General features: G+C 39.0%; 1 protein-coding gene across 1 annotated transcript; it reads left to right on the top strand.

Moving 5' to 3' along the window:
• The first annotated feature begins 14,984 nt into the window (after nt 1-14,984).
• Nucleotides 14,985-21,433, top strand: KRT39 (keratin 39). Its single transcript, XM_037809080.1, has 7 exons — nt 14,985-15,443; nt 16,310-16,392; nt 17,006-17,162; nt 17,813-17,974; nt 18,081-18,206; nt 19,547-19,767; nt 21,157-21,433. The coding sequence occupies exons 1-7, from the start codon at nt 14,985-14,987 to the stop codon at nt 21,431-21,433; spliced, it is 1,485 nt and encodes a 494-aa protein (XP_037665008.1).
• The last annotated feature ends 426 nt before the right edge of the window (nt 21,434-21,859 follow it).

Genomic DNA, 21,859 nt, shown 5'->3' with positions numbered 1-21,859 from the left:
TATGAAAGATAAAATAAAATGTCCAAATTTAAGACTCACTGGTGTCCCAGAAGGGGAAGAAAAGGATAAAGGTCGAGAAAGAGTATTCAAAGAAATTGTTGGGAAAAACTTCCCAAACCTTCTACACAATATAAATACACAAAGCATAAATGCCCAGCGAACTCCAAATAGAATAAATCCAAATAAACCCACTCCAAGACATATTCTGATCAGACTGTCAAATACTGAAGAAAAGGAGCAAGTTCTGAAAGCAGCAAGAGAAAAGCAATTCACCACATACAAAGGAAACAACATAAGACTAAGTTGTGACTACTCAGTGGCCACCATGGAGGTGAGAAGGCAGTGGCATGACATATTTAAAACTCTGAGAGAGAAAAATTTCCAACCAAGAATACTTTATCCAGCAAAACTCTCCTTCAAATTGAGGGAGAGCTTACATTTTTCACAGACAAACAAATGCTGAGAGAGTTTGCCAATAAAAGATCTGCACTACTTCAGATACTAAAGGGAGCCCTACCGACAGAGAAACAAAGAAAGGAGAAAGAGATACAGAGAATTTTAACAGACATATGTAGAACCTTACATCCCAAATAACCAGGACTCTCATTTTTCTCTAGTGATCATGGATCTTTCTCCAGAATGGACCATATGCTGGGACATAAAACAAGCCTCAATAAATTAAAAAGAAAACAAAAACAACAATTGAACATATTCAAAGCACAATCTCTGACCACAATGGAATACAAATGGAAGTCAATAATTTTTGAATTGTAACTCCACTATTTACTTCCTACATGATATAAAATACACAAACTCTAATGATAAATCAGTGGTTTTGAACTCAATGTAAAATATGTAATTTTTGACAAGAACTATATAAAGGTGGGGAAATGGAGGAGTATAGATACATAGTTTAAGTGTCCTATTGAAATTAAGTTGGTATCAAAGAAAAACAAGATTGTTATGGATTTAAGAGTTTAATTTTAAGCCCCACAGCAAACACAAAGAAATTATCAGAGAATATGACCATAGAGATGAAAAGTAGAGTATGGGTTAAGAGAAATGGGAGAAGGGGCAATGGGGAGTTAAGAAATGAGTGTAGGGTTGCTATTTGAGGTGAAGGGAAATTTCTAGTAATGGATGGTGGGAAGGTGATAGCATTACAACATTCTAAATGTGATTAATCCCACTAATGGAATGCTAAGGAGGGGGTGGAATGGGAAGATTTAGGCTGTATATATGTTTCCACAATTGAGAAAAAAAAAAAAAAAAGACAGTCTAAATAGATGACAATTGAATGCCAAGGATGACCCTGGATGGGATCTGAGGATGGAGGACAGGAGGCTCAAAGGGACATAGTTGAAACATAAGGAAAAGGAAATATAGAATGTAAGCTTTGTATCATTGTTGAATCTCTTGTACTTTTTAGCTGCACTTAATGGGATTGCATAAAAGAATGTTCTTGTTCATGGGAATTGTATATGTGAATTATAGTGTTTGTTCAAGGATGTGTGCAACTAGCTCTCATATGTTCAGAAGACAGAGCAATAGATGATGGATGATAGATACGGAGAGAGGGAGGGAGGGAAAGAAATAGCGGTGTGACAACATGTTAAAGTTAGTGGATCGGGGTATCGGGGGGGGGGTCAGGGAATGCTGGAGCTCTGTGTATGGGGTTTGTATTGTTTTTGCAACTGTTCCTATAACTTTGAATTTATTTCAAAATAAAATGTAAAAAAAAAAAGTAATAGATTCTCTTTTTTAAATTTGGTACATGAAAGAGGAAAATTCACTCATAATTCCATCCCCAAAACATCCATTGTCAATATTTTTAGGAACTTCCTTCCAATTTTCTTTCTTATAATAGATTTTTCATATACTTATAATCATACTTACATACAGTTGTGCAACCTATTGTCTTCACTTTGTCATCTAAGCATTTTCAGTCCTAATAAAAGCACAATATTGTCTCACAATCACCATTTTAATTGAGCATTGAAATGGCAGTTGTACATCTTGTTAGAACACTAAGACCCCCCTTGGTAAAATCTAATAGAACCCAGGACTCGGGCAAGATGGCGGCATAGAGAGGAGTGGAAGCTAAGTAGTCCCCCTGGAACAACTACAAAAAACCAGAAACAACTAGTAAATAATCCAGAATAACTGCGGGGGGACAAACGAGACCATCCATTCATTATACACCAACCTGAAGTGGGAGGAATGCCCGAGAACACAGCATAAAATCTGTAAGTAAAACCTGCGGAACCAGGTCGGGAGACCCCCTCCCCCATAGCCCGAGCTGCAGAGCCGTGTGGTGCCACAGAGAATCTCTCTCCCAGCAAGCGAATACAGCTCAGCTGAGCTCCAACTGGGGTTTTAAGTAGCGAGTGTGAACTTCTCACTACAGGTACGCAGCCCTAAAAAACAGACAGAGGCTTTGGGTGACGACTGACCTAGGAGAGCCGGAGGGTTGCCTTGGACTGGGTCTGAAGGGGACTATCTGTTTCTTTTTTGGCTCAGTGGAGAAAGCCCCAGTCATCTTCAGTTTCCAGGGTTGTGACTCTGGGAAGGGTGGAGACACCACAAGCAGAGAGCGAGACCATTGAAATGCTAATGACCTCCACCTGAGGGGTCTGTCTTCTCTAGGAGGAAAGGGGTGGGGCCCTTTCCATTCACAACCAGACCCCAGAGCCTGGGGGAACACGGCCATACCTCCTCACACCAGTCAAGAATTATAGGCTAACAGGCGTCACCTGCTGGGCAGAAAAGCACAGTGACCCCAGGCATCAAAGGGTGGAGCAATCTTCTAAGACACACCCACAGGGAAACCAGATACTGAATATTTCTTCCCTCTGGGACCTGAGCCTGTTCTGGTCTGGGAAAACCTGATTTGGATAACCAAGGAAACCATGCCTAGACAACAGAAAATTACAACCTACACTAAGAAAAACAAAGTTATGGCCCAGTCAAAGGAACAAACGTACACTTCAACTGAGATACAGGAGTTTAAACAACTAATGCTAAATCAATTCAAAAAGTTTAGAGAAGATATTGCAAAAGAGATAGAGGCTGTAAAGGAAGCACTGGACATGTATACGGCAGAAATCAAAAGTTCAAAAAACCTACTAGTAGAATCTATGGAAATGAAAGGTACAACACAAGAGATGAAAGACACAATGGAAACATACAACAGCAGATCTCAAGAGGCAGAAGAAAACACTCAGGAACTGGAGAACAAAACACCTGAAAGCCTACATGCAAAGGAGCAGATGGAGAAAAGAATGAAAAAATATGAGCAACGTCTCCGGGAACTCAAGGATGAAACAAAGTACAATAATGTATGTATCATTGGTGTCCCAGAAGGAGAAGAGAAGGGAAAGGGGGCAGAAGCAATAATAGAGGAAATAATTAATGAAAATTTCCCATCTCTTATGAAAGACATAAAATTACAGATCCAAGAAGCGCAGCGTACTCCAAACAGAAGAGATATGAATAGGCCTACACCAAGACACTTAATAATCAGATTATCAAATGTCAAAGACAAAGAGAGAATCCTGAAAGCAGCAAGAGAAAAGCAATCCATCACATACAAAGGAAGCTTAATAAGACTATGTGCGGATCTCTCAGCAGAAACCATGGAGGCAAGAAGGAAGTGGTGTGATACATTTAAGATACTGAAAGAGAAAAACCACCAACCAAGAATCCTGTATCCAGCAAAGCTGTCCTTCAAATATGAGGGAGAGCTCAAAATATTTTCTGACAGACAATGAGAGACTTTGTGAACAAGACACCTGCCCTACAGGAAATACTAAAGGGAGCACTACAGGGTGATAGAAGACAGGAGTGTGTGGTTTCGAACACAATTTTGGGAGATGGTAGCACAACAATGTAAGTACATTGAACAAAGGTAACTATGAATACGGTTGAGAGAGGAAGATGGGGAGCATGTGAGACACCACAAGAAAGGAGGAAAGATAACGACTGGGACTGTGTAACTTGGTGAAATCTAGAGTATTCAACAACTGTGATAAAATGTACAAATATGTTCTTTTACGAGGGAGAGCAAGCAAATGTCAACCTTGCAAGGTGTTAAAAATGGGGAGGCATTGGGGGAGGGATGCAATCAGCATAAACTAGAGACTGTAACTAATAGAATCATTGTATTATGCTTCCTTTAATGTAACAAAGGTGATATACCAAGGTGAATGCAGATAAGAGGGGGGGATAGGGGAGGCATGTTAGACACTTGACATTGGTGGTATTGTCTGATTCTTTATTCTACTTTGATTTAAGGTTATTTTTCCTTTTGCTGCTTTCTAGCTGTCATTTTTTTGTTTCCTCTTTCTTTTGCCTCTCTACCTTCTATGACTCTCCCTCCTGCCTTGCGAAAGAAATGTAGATGCTCTTGCTTAGTATGAGCAGAATGTTCGATTAGGATGAACTTAAATGTTTGGAAATGAACAGGGGTGTTGGTAGCAAGATGTGAGAATAACTAACAGCACCGAATGGTGTGTGAATGAGGTGGAAAGGGGAAGCTCAGAGTCATATATGTCACCAGAAGGAAAGTTGGAGGTCAAAAGATGGGAATGTATAAAACTGAATCCTATGGTGGGCAATGTCCATGATCAACTGTACAAATACTAGAAATCGCTTCCATGAACCAGAACAAATGTATGACAATACAATTAGAAGTTAATAATAGAGGGGCATATAGGGAAGAACTATATACCTATTACAAACTATATACTACAGTTAGTAGTATTTCAACATTTTTTCGCAAACAGTAACAAACATACTATATCAATACTAGGAGTCAACAATTGAGGGGGGTTGATTAGGGATAAGGGAGGTTTAGAGTTTCCTTTTCTTTTTTTCTCTTTTCATCTTTCACTTTATTTCTTGTCTGGAGTAATGAAAAGTTTCTAAAAATTGAACAAAAATTAAGTGTGATGGATGCACAGCTGTATGAGGGTACCCAGGGGCAAGTGATTGTACACTTTGGATCTTTGGATAATTGTATGGTATCTGAACAATCTCAATAAAAATGAAAAAAAAAAAAAAAAACACAATGAGATACCATTTCACATTTACTAGGATGACCACTATTAAGAAAACAGAAAACTTAAAGCATTGGAGAGGATGTGGAGAAACAGGAACACTCATTTCATTGCTGTTGGGAATATAAAGAGCAATGAAATGAGTGTTGCAGCCACTGTGGAAGACAGTTTGATGTTTCCTTAGGATGCTAAGTATAGAACTACCATATGAACTGGCAATTCCATTGCTAGGTATAAACCCAGAAGAACTGAAAGCAGGGACTTGAAAAGACATTTGAACACTGATGTTCATAGTGGCATTGTTCACAACTGCCAAAAGATGGAATCAATCCAAGTGTCCATCAACAGATGAATGGATAGACAAAATGTGGTATACACATATGATGGAATATTATTCAGCTGTAAGAAGGAATGAAGTCATGATGTATGTGATAATATGGATGAACTTTAAGGGCATTACGTTGAGTGAGCTAAGCCAAACACAAAAGGAAAAATATTGTATGATCTCATTGACATGTACTAATTATTATTTAAAAAAATGAACAGAGTTAGAATCTAGAATATAGGTTACCAGGAGAGAGAATGGGGGTAGAGAATGGGGAGCTGATGCATAATTCATGCAGAATTTGTATTTAGGTTGATGTAAATGTTTGGAAATGGATAATGGTGAGGTAGCACATTATTGTGAGTGTAATTAGCAGTGCTGAATTGTATTTGTGAATATAATTATATTTGTGAATTATGTGTGTGAAAGGGTACATTTTTGGTTGTGTTTGTTACTAGAAGGAAAGTTACAGGATAAAACATGGGAGTATATAACACACTGAACCCTGTTGTGGATGATGGCTGTGGTTAAAAATATAAGAAAATTATTTTGTGAATTATAACAAATATATATCACTATTACAAGGTGTTAATAATATGGCGGTAAAAAAAAAATCTAATAGAACCCTAATTTTCACTAAAGAAAATAACATTTTCAGGCTTCAATAATTTAATTAACAAGACACCGGTAATTTTATCACTTAGGGTTACATAAAAATTAAAATATAAAATATGGTATGTCACTCATCTGTAATAACCATCAAAAAGCCTTTCATTCTAGGCTCTGTGCACAGCCCACCATGAAGACCCTCATGCACAACAGTCGCCTTGAACTTCACCTGCTCTAAAGGCAAGAAGCATTCATGACTCAGCACCTCACGTGCCTCACCGCACGTATTTAGTATGTGTAATCACGGGATCCCTCCTCGCTCTGCAGAAGGAGAGACTCCTATCCCTTAGCTCTTGTTCTCAGTCTGGTCCCAAAGCCCCTCCTCCCTCAATCCCACAGAGCCCCTTCCTAGAAGGTTCTGTCAGAGACAAAGCTGTGAAGAGAACTCCTCCCTGTAACTTCCAGATTCGCTTTTCCAGGAAGGATTCAAGAAGTTTACAGCTGAGAGTCTCTGAAATGACTTGCAAAAAGAGGAGAAGAAGAGAGAAGCACTTGTGTCTGCAGCATGTGAAACGCGCAGCCCCCTCCTTCCCTGTGGTGGGCAAAGAGACTGCCGGAGGGTCCTGAGCCAGGAATTAAAGGCTCGGTTACACCCTGCCTAACTGAAAGTGGACAGGGATTAAAATCCTCTCAAATGCCTAAAAGGAGAGGAGAACCAGTTATGGGTGAGCTCTGGAGTCCCTCCCACAGCAGCCCTGAAGCACAAAGAGGAGGAAAGATGGAGGGAACCCAACAGTAAATGTGCAGTGAAAGGACAAGGCATGGAAAGCTTGAAAAATGGAAGGGGATGCAGTTTGGCTGGAATGTAGGGAGTGGGTATAGGGGTCATGGGATATGAGGTTGGGTCCGTTGAGTCAAGAGTGGGGGGGGTCCTGATTGCCAGGCAATAAAAAACGTGTTCCTTGCTCTGTAGGAAACCCTGAAAGCTTCTGTGCAGGAAAAATAGGGATATGTTAAGGTAGATAAAGAAGCTCCTCAGGATAAACTCTGTAGTAGTAGCCAGATTGCCAAAAGGTTAGCAATGAGCTGGCAATAGAAAAATGAAGGTACCAACATCCACTGATATCTCAAAAAGTTTGGTGATGAAAGGAAGAAGCTGCCTTCATAGAAAAATGGTGTCTTAGTTTCATAGGGCTGACCTAACAACCTCCACAAACCGGGTGACTTAGAACAACAGAAATTTATTCTCTTGCAGTCCGGAGGTTGGACGCCTGAAATCAAGTTGCTAGCAGGGCCCTGCTCCTGCTGAAGGCCGGAGGGAGGAGCCCTTCCTCACCTCCTCTAGCTACAGGTGGCTCCCATCACTCCTTGGTAATCCTTGGAAGCTGTGTCACTCCAATCTCACCTCTGTGGCCACATGGCCTTCTTCCCTGTGTGTCTGTTTGTCTCTCTCCTTTCCCCCAGAAAGACACCAGTCATTGGATTCAGAGCCCACTCTAATCCAGTATAACCTCATCTTAAATTGATTACATCTGCAAAAACGCTATTTCTAAATAAGGCCACATCCACAGGTATTGGGGTTAGAGCTCCAACATAATATGAGCACAATGCCTTCTGGCACGTTTTGAGCACTTGAGAGGAGGATAATCCCTTGTCTGCTTTCAGTTAGGCAGGGTATAACTGAGACTTTAATTTCTGGCTCAGGACCCTCCAGCAGTCCTCTTTGCCTACCAAGTTGAACATAATTCAACCCATTACAGAGGGTTTCATGGTTATGGGGAAGACATATTTGAGGATCATGCAAACAACATTCTTATAGAGAAAGGAAAATTGGTCAAGTAGTATAGAAGACATGAAAGATGCAATAAAAGAAGAGTATAATTTATGCAAGATGGACCTGAAGGAATCAAAGAGGAATCAGCTGAATAGCACAAGTAAAGGAGTCAACCAGGGAAGGAAGGAACAACTCTGCCTACAGCATACAAGAGAAGAAGAAAAACAATAAGGTGGAGAGAAGGCAAAGAAAACAGAAAGAATACATACTTTTTAAACATTCTTTTCCTGATTCTGAAAGTAATACATGCAATTTGTGGAAATTATAAGCACATAAAGGAAAAATAATAATCAATGATTATAAAACACAGAATTCCAGTAAATTTTTATATATTTTCTTCCAGTCATTTTCATGCATTTTAAAAATCATGAACTATTTCATTTATTTTATGTAGATTCATCCATTTTTATGGTTTCTTTATTTTGAGTTACTGTTAGAAAGGACTTCTTCACTCAAAATTTAAAAAAAGAATTCTTCTATGCTTTCTTTTAGCATATTTATGATGTCACTTTTTCACATTCGAATCTGTGATCCACTTAGAATTTATCCTTTTCTGTTTCTGAATTTTCTTGGCTATCTTAGTTGTTTACTTTTTCTCATAAAATTTCAGAATTATCTTGTCTAGTTAGAAAAGGTTATCTGTATTTTGGGGAATTTCAATAAATTTATCAGGATCTAAAGTTAAATTAACTTAGGGCAATTGACATATTTATAATAATGAATTATGTATTTCTATCCAAAAACAGGAAATATCTTTCCATTTATTCCAGTTTTCTATAACAAATGGCTTTTAGTTTATTTTAACATTTTATTCATGTAGCTCCAGTACCTTTCTTACTAAATTTATTCTTGGGTATTTTAGATTTGTTAGTGCTATTATAAATTGGGCTTTTTCCTTTCAATGTATGGTAGGCAGAATAATGGGCCCCCAAAGATGTCCACAGCCTGATCTCCAAACCTGTGAATGTGTTAGGTTACATGGCAAGGGGGAATTAAGTTTGCAGATGGAATTAAGCTTGCTAACCAAGTGACCTTAAAAAGGAAGATTGTCCTTATTATTATCTTACAATTCTGGATGTCAGAAGTCCAAAATTGTTCTCACTGGGCTAAAATCCAGGTTGAAAGAGATGTGTTCCTTTTGGAGGCTCTAGAGGACAACATGTCTCCATGTCTTTTCCAGTTCTCGAGGCTGCCTGTTCCTTGGCTTATGGCCCCTTCTGTCTTCAAAGCCAGCAAAGGCAGGCCGAGTCTCACAGTGCATCATGTTCACACTGACTCTTCCGTCTCCCTCCTCCACATCTAAAGACCCTTGTGATTACATTGCCCTGCCCAGATATTACCTGGGCAAGAACAGAAGGCAAGATAGTAGAGGGAAGAAAAATAATCATGATAAATAAAAAATACCAAATGAGATAGAAAGACCGTATTCATATACATACATATATATATATATATATATATATATATATGCATTCACTATCTGTTGCTGTGTAAAAAAAAAAAAAAAAAAAGCCACCCAAAATTTAGCATCTTAAAGCCACAAACGTTTTTTACCTCACATAGCTAGGAACTGGGGAGCAGCTCCGCTGGGTGGCTCTGGCTCAAGGCCTCTCATTAGGTTCCAGTGAAGGTGTCAAGTGGGGCTGCGGCCACTTGAAAATTGACCTGAGCTGGAGGGTCACCCGCAAGATGGCTCACTCGCACCACCTTGACATCAGTTCCTCATCACGTGGGCCTCTACACGGGGCTCCTTGAATGTCCTCATAACACGGCGCCTGTCTTCTCCCACAGCAAGCCAGGCCATGGTGCCTTTAGTTACCCAGCCTCCAAAATCACAGCATCACACCCATTTATCATATTTGTCAGAAGTGAGTCTCTAATTCTAGTCCACACTCAAGGGGAAGGGAATCCAGCTCCAAGTTTTGAAGTAACTGTCAAAAGATTTGATGATGTTTTTTAAACCACCACAATTAGCAAAGAGAAGAAACTAAACTAATTAAACACTCAAGGTAAAATAAAGAGCTTCTCAGATTAGGGGGAAAAAACTCAATTTTATGCTAGTTTCAGGAGACACATCTAAAACATAATGGTACAGAAAAACTGAAAGAGATGGGACAGATAACAATGAAAGAAATCTGGTATACTCTTTCAATAGCAGATGTCAAAAATGAAGTTTAAAAAAAGATCTTAATAGAGAGAAAGGGAGTTTTACATAATGATAAAGGGGACAATTTACCAGGAATACTAAATCTTCAGGCACCCAACAGCATACCCATAAAATATATAAAGCAAAAATTGACACAACTGCAAGGAAAACGGCAAACCAATAATCATACTGGAGATTTTAGCACTTTCTTTCAATAAATGATGGATGAAGCAATCAAAGAAATACTAAAGAATAAACATAAGAAACACAATTAAACCTGACTCAATATAAATACATAGAACTGTGTACCTATCTATTAAAAATAAACATTCTTTTTAAGCTCACAGGAAACATTTACACAAATGACCCCATACTAGGACATTAAATATCAAATATCAAAGAATAAGTTTCCTTTATACTATGTTCATTAACAATGCCAACAAATTGTAAATAAAAAATAAAAAGAATCCACAAATTCAGCAAAATTTTGGAAAGTTAAACACACTAACACTACATGTCAAAATTTATGGACTAACGTGGACACAATAATTGTAATAGTCCATAGATTGTAAGCTCTTACAGCAGTTAACTCTATGCCTGAATTGTAAGGCCTATCTCTAAACTTTGAGATGCTGATCCCCTAGCGTATAACCTGATTGGTCTCTGGAACAATGCATATCTCTGAGACACCTAAAACTCAGAGCTAGAGCTCGGCAGATATGAATGTCAGTATTAGTGCATACAGCCACTGTCAAAAAGAAAAAAAAAGCTGAAAAAGAGCCCAGAATTCAATTAGTGACATGAATGAAGCAAGTCTGGTTAAGACCAGGGCAAGCCAGGCCAAAGGATAAAGGTTGAAACTGATTGTGTTTTAAAACGTCAACTTTCATATGAGACCAAGGGAAGAGATAACTATTTGGTACAGGGTCTAAATTTTCTAAACGGTACAACTCTACAGTCAATTTGTTCAAACACCACAATTGCATGGAACTTTGAATAGGAAGTGAGATACGGTAGGTTAGTATAGGCTGGAGTGAAATAGTGACACATCCTAGAGTAATTTGGGCAGATAATAAAAAACATATTTACAGCCTCCCCCTCCCCAGCCCCGAGGATCTGGGGGAAGGTGCGGATGTGTTGGATATCCTCACCTGGACTGGTGGTGTTGTCACAAACATTGGGACTGGCGGTTTGATGTGCTGAGCCCTCGAGCAAGGGACTTGCCCTTATGAAGCTCATTACCACAAAGGAGAGTCTAAAGTTGTATGTAATGGTGCCTAAGAGTTTCCCCCTGAGTACCTCTTTGTTGCTCAGATGTGGCCCTCTCTCTCTCTAACTGAGCCATCTCGACAGGGGAACTTGCTGCCCTCCCCCCTACGTGGGACCCGACTCCCAGGGGTGTAAATCTCCCTGGCAACGCAGAGTATGACTCCCGGGGATGAATGTGGACCCGGCATCGTGGGACTGAGAGTATCTTCTTGACCAAAAGGGGGATGCAAAATGAGATGAAATAGTTTCAGTGGCTGAGAGATTCCAAATGGAGTCGAGAGGTCACTCTGGTGGACATTCTTATGCACTATATAGATGACTCCTCTTAGGCTTTAATGTATTGGAATAGCTAGAAGTAAATACCTGAAACTACCAAACTCCAACCCAGCAGTCTGGACTCCTGAAGACAATTATGTAATAATGTAGATTACAAGGGGTGACAGTGTGATTGTGAAGACCTTGTAGATCACACCCCCTTTATCTAGTGTATGGATGAGTGGAGGAATGGGGATAAAAACTAAAGGACAAATGGGGTGGGATGGGGGGATGATTTGGGTGTTCTTTTTTCACTTTTATTTTTTATTCTTGTTCTGGTTCTTTCTGATGTAAGGAAAATGTTCAGAGATAGATTGTGGTGATGAGCGCATAACTGTTATCGTACTGTGGACAGTGGATTGTATATCATGGATGATTGCATGGTGTGTGAATGTATTTCAATAAAACTGAATTTAATAAAAAAAAGTCTGTGGAATAAATGAATCATTAAATAAAGGCAAAAAAAATTTATGGAATACAGTAAAAGCAATACTTAGATAAAAATTTAAAGTGTATTAGGTGCATATATTATAAATAAATAATGAAAATCGATGATCAATTTGACAAGCTAGAAAACAAATGAAAGAGTAAACCTAAAGAAAATAAAAGAAAGGAAATACAAAACAAAGAAATAATAAGATAGACTCACTGAAACCAAAATCCAGTTCTTTGATAAGAAGACAGGCCTCTGGAAGACCTGATAAATAAAAAAGAAACAGCAAAAATAAATATTAGGACTGAAAAAGTATGTAATACTAATACAGTACAGATTACCAAATCACAAGAAAATATAATGAGTAATTTATAACCAATAAATTATTAAATTTTGTCTTAATGGACAAATTTTAGAAGAATTTAAATAACCAAATTTGCTTAATAAGAAATAGAAAACCCAAATGAATCTAAACCATTTAAAAAATAATAATTTAAAATCTATGCACAAATACATTCATATATACATACATATGTAAACAAAATCAGGCCCAGATAAGTTTACAGTTGATCTCTTCTAAGTCTTCAAAAAGCAGATCATCTCCATCTCAATCAAAATGCTGCATAAGAGACCAGAATAACCTTTATACCAAGTCTGGTCATACATGATATAAGAAATTAATATTAGAGGCCAATCTTCATTATGAATATACATGTTAAAACAAATAACATTTATACCATAAATACAAGAATTGGTTAACCCTAAAAAATCCATTCACATGTCAAACAGAAACGTACATAATTACTTTATAGGCAGAGAAAGATTATTCAGTAAAAGTTAAAACCTGTTTATAATAAAGAGTCTTAGGAATAGAAGGCAACATGTTTAACCTAATAAAGTATCTAATATCATTCTTAAGGTAAAAAATTAAAAGATCTCCTTTAAAATCAGGAAAAAAGTGCCTGCTAGCCCCATTTCTTTTTAACATTGCACTCTCCAAGAGAGCACAAAAAAGCAGGAAAATAAAAGGTTTAAGGATTGGTACAGAATAAATAAAACTCTCATTTTCTCTTATTCAAAAGAATCTGCACACTGTTAAAAGTAGTAAGAGATTTTTAGATTCAAGAGCAATATACAAGAAATTAACAGTGATCTATTAATAAGTCAACAACCAGCTATAATGTGTAAATTTACAAAAATACACGCAAACAACAAAAACTACAAGGTTCCCATGGATATATGTAAAATTAGGAAGTGTAAGACTTTATTGAAAGATGTAAAGGAGACCTAGCTCCATTGAGAGCTGTACTTCTCATATTAGGCTAGTGAAGACCCAGTATTAAAAGATACCAATTATTCCCCAAATTAATCTATAGAGCTAAAGAAATTACAATCAAAATCCCAGCTGGGTCTCTCTTGAAATTTGGCAAGCAACTGCTGAACTGCATGTAGAGAATAAAGGGTCAAGAGAAACCAGAGCCATTGTGACGGAACGCTGAGCAGTTATGAGCATGAATTCTAAGGTCTGATGGCCTAGGTTTGATTTGTGGCTTTACCAATGACTAGCTGTGTGACAAATTACTCAATCTCTCTGTGCTTCCACGTCCTCATTAGTAAGTTGGCATAATTATTAATACCTATTCATAGGGTTCTTGTCTGAGAACACGGCATGATGTCAAACCAAAGGGCTGGAAAAGAGGATAGAAGCTGAAAGAATGGTATGAGGTGAGGTAAATGGTTCAAGATTTGAGTCTGCAGACACAGGACTGGGTCCATGGACAACCAACCAGGTGAGGAGCAGATGTCGAGGTAACTCACAGCAGGCACCTGGGCTTCTTCCACACATGATAAATGGGGACAAAAATCACTTTTAACAATTGGGGATACTGGAGCAGAAAAATATACATATGAGGTTTCTTCTCCAATCAGAAGAAGGAAACTTTTCAGTATGATTTAAAGAGAGAGGTATTATTATTATTGTTGTTTTTATTGTTACTTAAACAACTTTCTAGCTACTAGTTGCTAGGTAGATGTTATTTAAATTACATGTGTGTCTCTTAAATTTACTCATTAAACATTTCTCTTTTGTTCCCATACAAGGGCAGGACAAATAACTTTCTTAAGAAAATGCTGAGAAAGTTCCTCAGAAGAACATATATTCATTTCAGCAGAACATATTTAAACAACAAATATAAGTCAACAATGACAAAGTTTTAGCTAATGTAATACCACAAGCAAACACTGATGTTTTGAGTTTTATAACATTAAAAATGCTACAAAATGTGGGCTTTGAAAGACCAAAAGTAACCAGCCTCTTTTCCAAATTTCTTGTTAGCAAACAAATCCTATCTGGAAAGATAAAACATGAATCTAGCAATTAATTACTTTCAAAATAATCTATTTAAGAGGAAAACTTTTCATTTATACCCACACAATGGGCTAAAAATGAAAATGGGAAAATTAGTTGGACAGAACAAAATAAAGTACTGATTTTAAGTTCAACTCTAATTATTAGATAGTAATAGTTTTGCTTTTCTATAAAAGAAAGGAAAAGAAGGATGGACTCTTTCCTGGTCAAGATCAGTGCTAGACAGAGGTCAAGAAGGACTTAATGAACTTAATATACTCACACATGCTTAATAATGGATGCTGTTGGGACTGTGATGACAGTTCCTTTTGAAGACATAATGTGAAGCTTTGGTTTCAATGACAAACAGTAGTTGTGATGTGTAATAACTTAGTAACATCCTAAATGCACATTTTTATGAGACAAGTAACTCTTCTCAGGCAAGTAAAAAGCAGACTAATGAGATGTTCCTATGGGATTTGATATAAACATTAGAAAGGAAAACATCCTGCCTGCTATGACACCACCTAGAAGAAAGGCTATATAAGTACTTCAAAGAGGAAAAAGCCAAGAGGCTTGGAATTTGATTCAGTCAAGGTTGCTTGCGCTTTCGATCGGGGTTGAAACAAACCAAAGCTGGACACAGACGATGGATGCCAAAGGCTGTACAACAGTTTCTTCTTCAATGCCACTCCAAAGCTGCTCTAGGATTACAAATTTTAGGACCATCTCTTCTAACAAAAGCTGCCATCGTGCTGGTCTTGAAAGCAACAGCTGCCAACCAACTGGGCATATTCTGAGAGCTCCCCAGACTCAGGGTTGTCAACCTTGCTTCTGTCACATGCCTGTCTGCCTAACAAGCCATGTCAGTGCCTGTCCCTCTCTGGGGAACTGCTACTGGTGTGGTGAAGGCATCAACAGTAATGAGAAGGAAACCATGAAACTCTTGAACAATCGCCTCACTAACTACCTGGAAAAGGTACAAATGCTGGAACGAGAAAATGCCAACCTGGAGTGTAAAATCCAGGAGGAGTGTAACAAAGAGGTCCCCGTTGTGTGTCCTGACTACCTGTCCTACTACACTGCCATCGAAGAGCTCCAGCAGAAGGTAAGGTTCTTAGGGACCCATAGAATTAAATTGTGAACTGATGATATTCAAAAAGTAATTATTTGCTAAATTTTAATTTTCTTTTAATTCCTTTATTAAAAATATTGTGTCCAATAAGAAAATACCAAGAGAAATTGTCATCTTTAGGCAACAAAGTTTTATAGCTCTTTGTTTTTCCAGAGATGGACTGTATCATTATAATCAGACAACTCAGGACCAAAATGTGTCAATAGCCAGTTGCTGCCATCTCTTTAACAAAAAATAAGAAATCAGGGATCTAAGAAAATGAATTTAGTTTCAAGAAGTTCCTAAATAGTTTAGTTTTTATTATTTTGCAACTGTCACCACCTTTTTCTCCTTTTATGCTCATTTCATCATCTCCAAAATGTTTAGTTTCTTCTCACATCAAACCTAAGTTTTCTATTCAGAATGATATGGTGCTGCTCCACATGCAAGATTCATCCAGTTATTTGTTTGAATAGTTACTGAATGCCAACAACAATGTACTACAACAATGGTTGTAGGCTCTTGAAAATACTGGTGAACTAAAGAAAGTCCCTGCCCTCATGGAGTTTACATTCTAGCGGATCATGATATGCTGCGCAAATTTAAGACTAACTCTGTCTCTTAACAGAAAAATACATACAAAAGCTTTTATGTAAATAATTTTTGCTGATCTTTTAGGGAAGACAAAAAAAAACTCTGACTTTCCAATGACTCTCAGTCTTCCTGAGCACAACTTTGACAATTAATGAAAAGCCTAACTAGCTTTTCTCTATTGATTAAAACACAGGCAAGTCCCTTGGTTCTTAAAGAAGGAGGTTCTGGTGTTTGTCTCATTTGTGTGTACAATTTCTTAATTCTAGATCTTGTGCACCAAGGCTGAGAATTCCAGGCTGGTCTCACAAATTGACAACACCAAACTGGCTGCTGATGACTTGAGAGCCAAGTAAGCCCACCCACCCCATCATGCATGATGGATTCACCTTGAATCTCACACTGAACGTTCCCCATAAGATGCCCCTCCAAGTCTACTAACCCCCCGACACATGCCACGTTGGCACTAGTCCAGAAAAGACCTTCAAATTCAATAAATTATTGAGATTAATAGCAGCTTACATGTACACAACACCTGTGGTTTCTAACTATGAAGTCGTCTGGTTATCTGCACAATGGCTCAATAAAATATATAGGGCTAATATTTTGTTAAGGTGAGAAAACTGTGACAGTCAACCAGCACAAGCCAGAGCCAAAACTTGGACCCAAGCTTTCTAAGTCCTAACTGAGTACTTTTTCACTTATACTGCACGGACTCTAGGGAAAGGGATAAACTGCCTATCTCAAAGAATAGCAACATTGCATCACACTGGCAAACTAATTTAGGAATAAGAATTAAGTGGTGATGTTTATCAAATGCTTTTACTTTTAAAGGGAATAAAACTCACAAGAGAAATACAGTAAATGGCAGGCCAAGAGAAAAATGCAGGAGGGAGTTCTGCTTGGCTTGACTTACACCATCTACCTTTTAACACAGGTTTTCTTTTCATATCTCATTTTTAAAGGTATGAAACTGAGGTGTCCTTACACCAGCTGGTGGGAGCAGATGCCAAGGGTCTGCAGCAAATCCTAAATGCACTGACGCTGGGCAAGGCTGACCTGACGGCACAGCTTGAGTCTCTGAAGGAGGCGCTCCTCTGCCTCAAAAGCAACCACGAACAGGTTAGAGAAAGACCAAGCGAGTCATCACAAGCCCAGACTCTAAACACAGCACAAATTCCTTTGAGTTTAACTTTGACAAAGGGTGTCCCCACTGAATACTATCAGGTTTTAGCACCAAAAACACCTATTGCTACTACCCAGCATGTTTCAAATCCATTGGCTACAACACAGTACCTGAAGCCACATTTCCCCATTCATCTTTTTAGGGAGAAGGAAGCAACTCAATTTTCCTACTCTCACAGGTTTCCCACTTTTTTGTAGGCAAGCCTACACAGACTTCTGCCACCTCATATTAGTTCACAAGTCAACAGTAACACAAGCCCATATCGGCATCATAGAGGTTATGACCTCTCATTAAATTCTACCTGTAAGCTACTTCATCCATTACCCATCCCTAGAAATGATCTAAATTCTTTAAAATCCTGATCTTACTAGTCAATTCCTTTTAACGTGGCACATATTTTAACACATAGTCATATCTGAAATAGTCATAAGTCATAGTATCTCAGTAGCACCTACGAATCATGAGTTCCTTTACTGTAGCTCTATTTCAGATGCAGTTAAGCTAAATTATTGCTGTTAGACTGAAACAAGAATGCAAGGGGGTCATCTCCTTTCCAAGTGACTTCATGTTCTTTTTCTTTCCACAGGAAGTCAATTCCTTACAGAGTCAGCTTGGGGACAGATTCAACATTGAAGTGACCGCTGCCCCTTCTGTGGACCTAAACCAGGTTCTACAAAAAATGAGATGTCAATATGAGTCCATTGTGGAGACAAACCTCAAAGATGTAGAACAATGGTTCAATGCACAGGTGGGCAGGGTAGGAAAAAAAAAATACATAGACGTTGCATTTCCATTGGCCATTTGTCAAAGCCGTTTTCATTCCGTTACATCGGTGGTCCTTGACTATGTTTCAGATAGAGGAGCTGAATCAACAGGTGGCGAGCAGCTCTCAACAACAGCAGTCCTACCAGAAGGAGATCATTGAACTGAGACGCACCGTGAACTCTCTGCAGATTGAACTACAGGCCCAGCACCAAATGGTAACCTGCCAGCCGACCAAGCCTAGAGCAGGAACTATGGCCGCGGCACTTGACCCCTGGGTCACAACTTTCCCCAAATGTGTCCCTCGGAACAACAGTTCCTCTGGCTGTTAATAGGTCTAAAGGTTAAAGTCCAAAAAAGGACTTTGTGGTCAAATAAGTCTGGGAAATGCTGGATTAAATCAAGGTTAAACAGAGTGCCAGACCACAGGCTTTTAACAAGCTGATATACACCATGACTCTCCAAGAAGGGGATATATGATATTCAGCATTCCAAAACTTACTTGATAATGGAATTTTTGTTTTCCTTAAAGAGCATTTCATGGTAATAATGAGCTATGGAGTACACTTGGGGAAGCAGACAAGAGCATTTTATTATATGCAAAGCATCCTTGCAACCTATCACATTAAATTTATAAAACACTCTTATAAGGGAGGGGGCATAATTATTAAATCAGTTCTACAGATGAGGCTCAGAAAGCTAAGGTGATTTTCCCAAGCCAAATGTCCTACTTTATAGAGACAATGAGATCTTGAGACCTTAAATAACAAGCCCAAATTCACAAAAGAAATGAGTAGGTGCCAGAATTCAGATTCCAAAGCTAGTACTGCTTCTGCCTCATTATACTGCCTCTCTGACATAGGAAACCACTTAAATGCTCTGATTTGAAGGGTATTAGGAAAACCTTTGCCCCGAAACTGCTTTTGTCACTAGTTAGTCAGGTGACCTTGGGCAACTCATTTAACTTCTTGAACCTCAGCTTTCTCATCTATAAAAATTGGGATAATCATGCAAATAATAGGTTATTAAAACCTGAAATTCCACTATCATCCATAGAATTACAGAATGATACAGGAGGAAAGAATTGTAATCATCAAAGTTTCAACATTCATATTTTAAAGGTAAAAGAATCAATCCAGAGAGGAAAAATGTTTATGGTTAAATGTTGCTCACTTCCTTTAAAGGTAAAAACATTCATTGAATGGGGTGCCCTAGTAATGCATTTTTAATGCCTGGATGTGAAATGAGTTGAAACATTTTTGTCTCTCATAGGTAGGAGAGTGTGATAGACGATTATCACATGATTAAGTAAGAGGAAGAGAAGTTAACACATAAAGGGGGACAAAAAAGAAGGGAAAAAGGAAGGCAAGCCTTAGCATAGTTAATAATTTCATCTTTGGATTGGATTTGCTTAGGAGGTAATGAAAGGGCTTACAGATCCATTAGCACCTGTTACCAAGAAACCACTGTTTAAAACCATACAGTTCACAAGTGACATACATTGACCTGCGCTTAAAGGAGTCATCATTTCAAATCCTGCTTTCCTCCTCTATGTTAGAGAGATTCCCAGGAATGCATCCTGACGGAGACGGGGGCCCGCTACACAACCCTGCTGGCCCAGATCCAGAGTCTGATTGACAGCCTGGAGGCTCAACTGGCGGAGATCCGGTGTGCCCTGGAGAGACAGAACCAAGAATATGAGATTCTACTGAACATCAAGTCCCAACTAGAGTGTGAGATTGCCACATACTGCAGCCTTCTGGAGAGCTCAGACAGCAAGTACGTAAAATAAAAACAACTTCTATGAGAAACGCACACATGGTTGTGCGTTGGCAACAGGCGGGACAGTGCCTTGATCTTGTCAGTGACGGAGGGGGGGTGCTTTGGATGGACACTTCCATAGGCTCCTCCTGCTGTGCTGTCTGGAGACGTACAGTTGTAGCCCAGTCCATATTTCAGGTGTTTGCTAAGCTGAATTGTTTTGTAGAGCCAGTGCACCAGGTTAAATCCTTATAGGTTGTTTAGCTTCTTAGAGTTTTAAAAACTACTAGGAAAAGAAAAAGTGGTTTCCCAAAGATGAACATTCCTGGTGACCATTACCAACTTCTCTCTGAGATGAAAGTCTCACTTTCATTAGATCATAAGGTCTAACAGCACAGCCTTGCTCCCTTTGGAGGGACACTCTGCTCAGACTGAAATCCCTGTAATGGCTGTCTAGCCATTTGTCCTTGATGCCAATAGCAGCATGTACATAGGTCTGCTTCAGCATTTTTTTAGAGAAATTGTAATTTTCATGATGACAACAAGCTAACCAACACATAAGGCATTAACCTGGAGCACCGGTTCTTTGAAACAACCCAGTTCAAACAAACACCCAAAACCCAGATTTGGATACAATTGCTAAGGAGACCTCCCTCCTCAAAGTAATTAATTAACTCTGTTCACAGCATTCTCTTAACTGGCATGTCCACATTACACTAGCATGATGTTCACCAATGCTATAACCTTAAGGAGCTGCCAAAGTGTCTTGAATCATCAAAGAACAAGGTTGCTGTATAAAAGAGTGTTTACTATTAACTGCCTCTTACTCCAATTCTCTAAAAATTATTCATTTATAGACACCTGAAGGCACTTTGGAGCTTCCTGATGAAGTGCTGAGGACCCTTCAGAAGATGGGGCTCAGGCCACCATTAGTAGTGTGACCAACTCTCCAATAAGAACAAGATTTGGTTACCTCCCATTCCTCAGATAACAACCCTGCCCACTTGTCCCTTATCGTTGTTGATCCTCACTTGTTTGTACAAACAGGGGAGTTTAGTTGCCATTATCTCCATTCTGTGGATGAAAAACTACAGCTCAGGAGGATTAACTAACTTACCAGAGGTCACCAGCTGGTGAGTGACAACTGGGCTCCATCTCAGTCTTTGACTCCTGGTGCCGTGACGCTACAACTTCTACTACAATGGACGCTTACCTAATCTGGTACTTCAAAACCTAGGATGCCACTTTCTGATGGGTCTGGTCTAACTCTCTTCTACTAACTACATTTGAAAGTACTTGTTTTGAGCGACATGTATTGAAAAATTAACCATTGCCGTTTTTCTCAATAGCCATTGCTATCCTCCCCCAATCATAGTAAAAATTCTGTTTTGTTTTGTTTTTTTCTAGGCTTCCCTGTAACCCATGTGCCACCAAATGTGACCCTTCCACTTGCACAGCCTATAAGGCCCAAGCTGTGGATTGCATGGCTCCAGTTTATCCAACACGCAGTCAGCATATGTCCTCAGCCACCTGTGGGACACACGAGGCCAACAGTGCCTGCGAAACCCTGTCCCAGCTACTGGTTAAAATATGCACCATCACCAAGGAGATTAAGGATGGGAAGGTCATTTCTTTTTATGAGCATGTGCAGCCTTGCTTCATCCCCAGACGTGCCAAAGTCTAACACCCCAAGATGATGGAAATGACCCACCTCTGTGAAAGAGAGGCCGATAAATGCTCCTTCCGAAAGGTTCACAAACCCCCCATTCCCTTGAAGGTACTTAGTTTCTTTCTGCTTACTACAGGCCCACATTGCTAGATAGAGCATCCTCTATTCTGCTCCTTCCCTAAGTCACTGCTGCCAACATGAAGATAAATTATATTTCTCTGGAAGTGCATCTTGCATTTCATCTGAGGAATGAGAACCGACTTGTAGCTGCCCTGGAAGAATGGCCTATATTGCTTGACTCAATGGCGGACGGGCTGGTTTCTGTACGTTTACTCGGGCCTTGTTTACTCACATTCTTCATTGAAGCCAGTCGAACAAGTTCTAGAATTGATTTTGGCCATGGCACATGAAGGTGAAAAGCTACAACCTTTCTTTCTAAAC

Source organism: Choloepus didactylus, chromosome 18 (assembly GCF_015220235.1).
Source record: "Choloepus didactylus isolate mChoDid1 chromosome 18, mChoDid1.pri, whole genome shotgun sequence".
In the NCBI taxonomy this organism is placed as follows: domain Eukaryota; kingdom Metazoa; phylum Chordata; class Mammalia; order Pilosa; family Megalonychidae; genus Choloepus; species Choloepus didactylus.
This window is presented reverse-complemented; position numbering and strand designations above follow the sequence as displayed.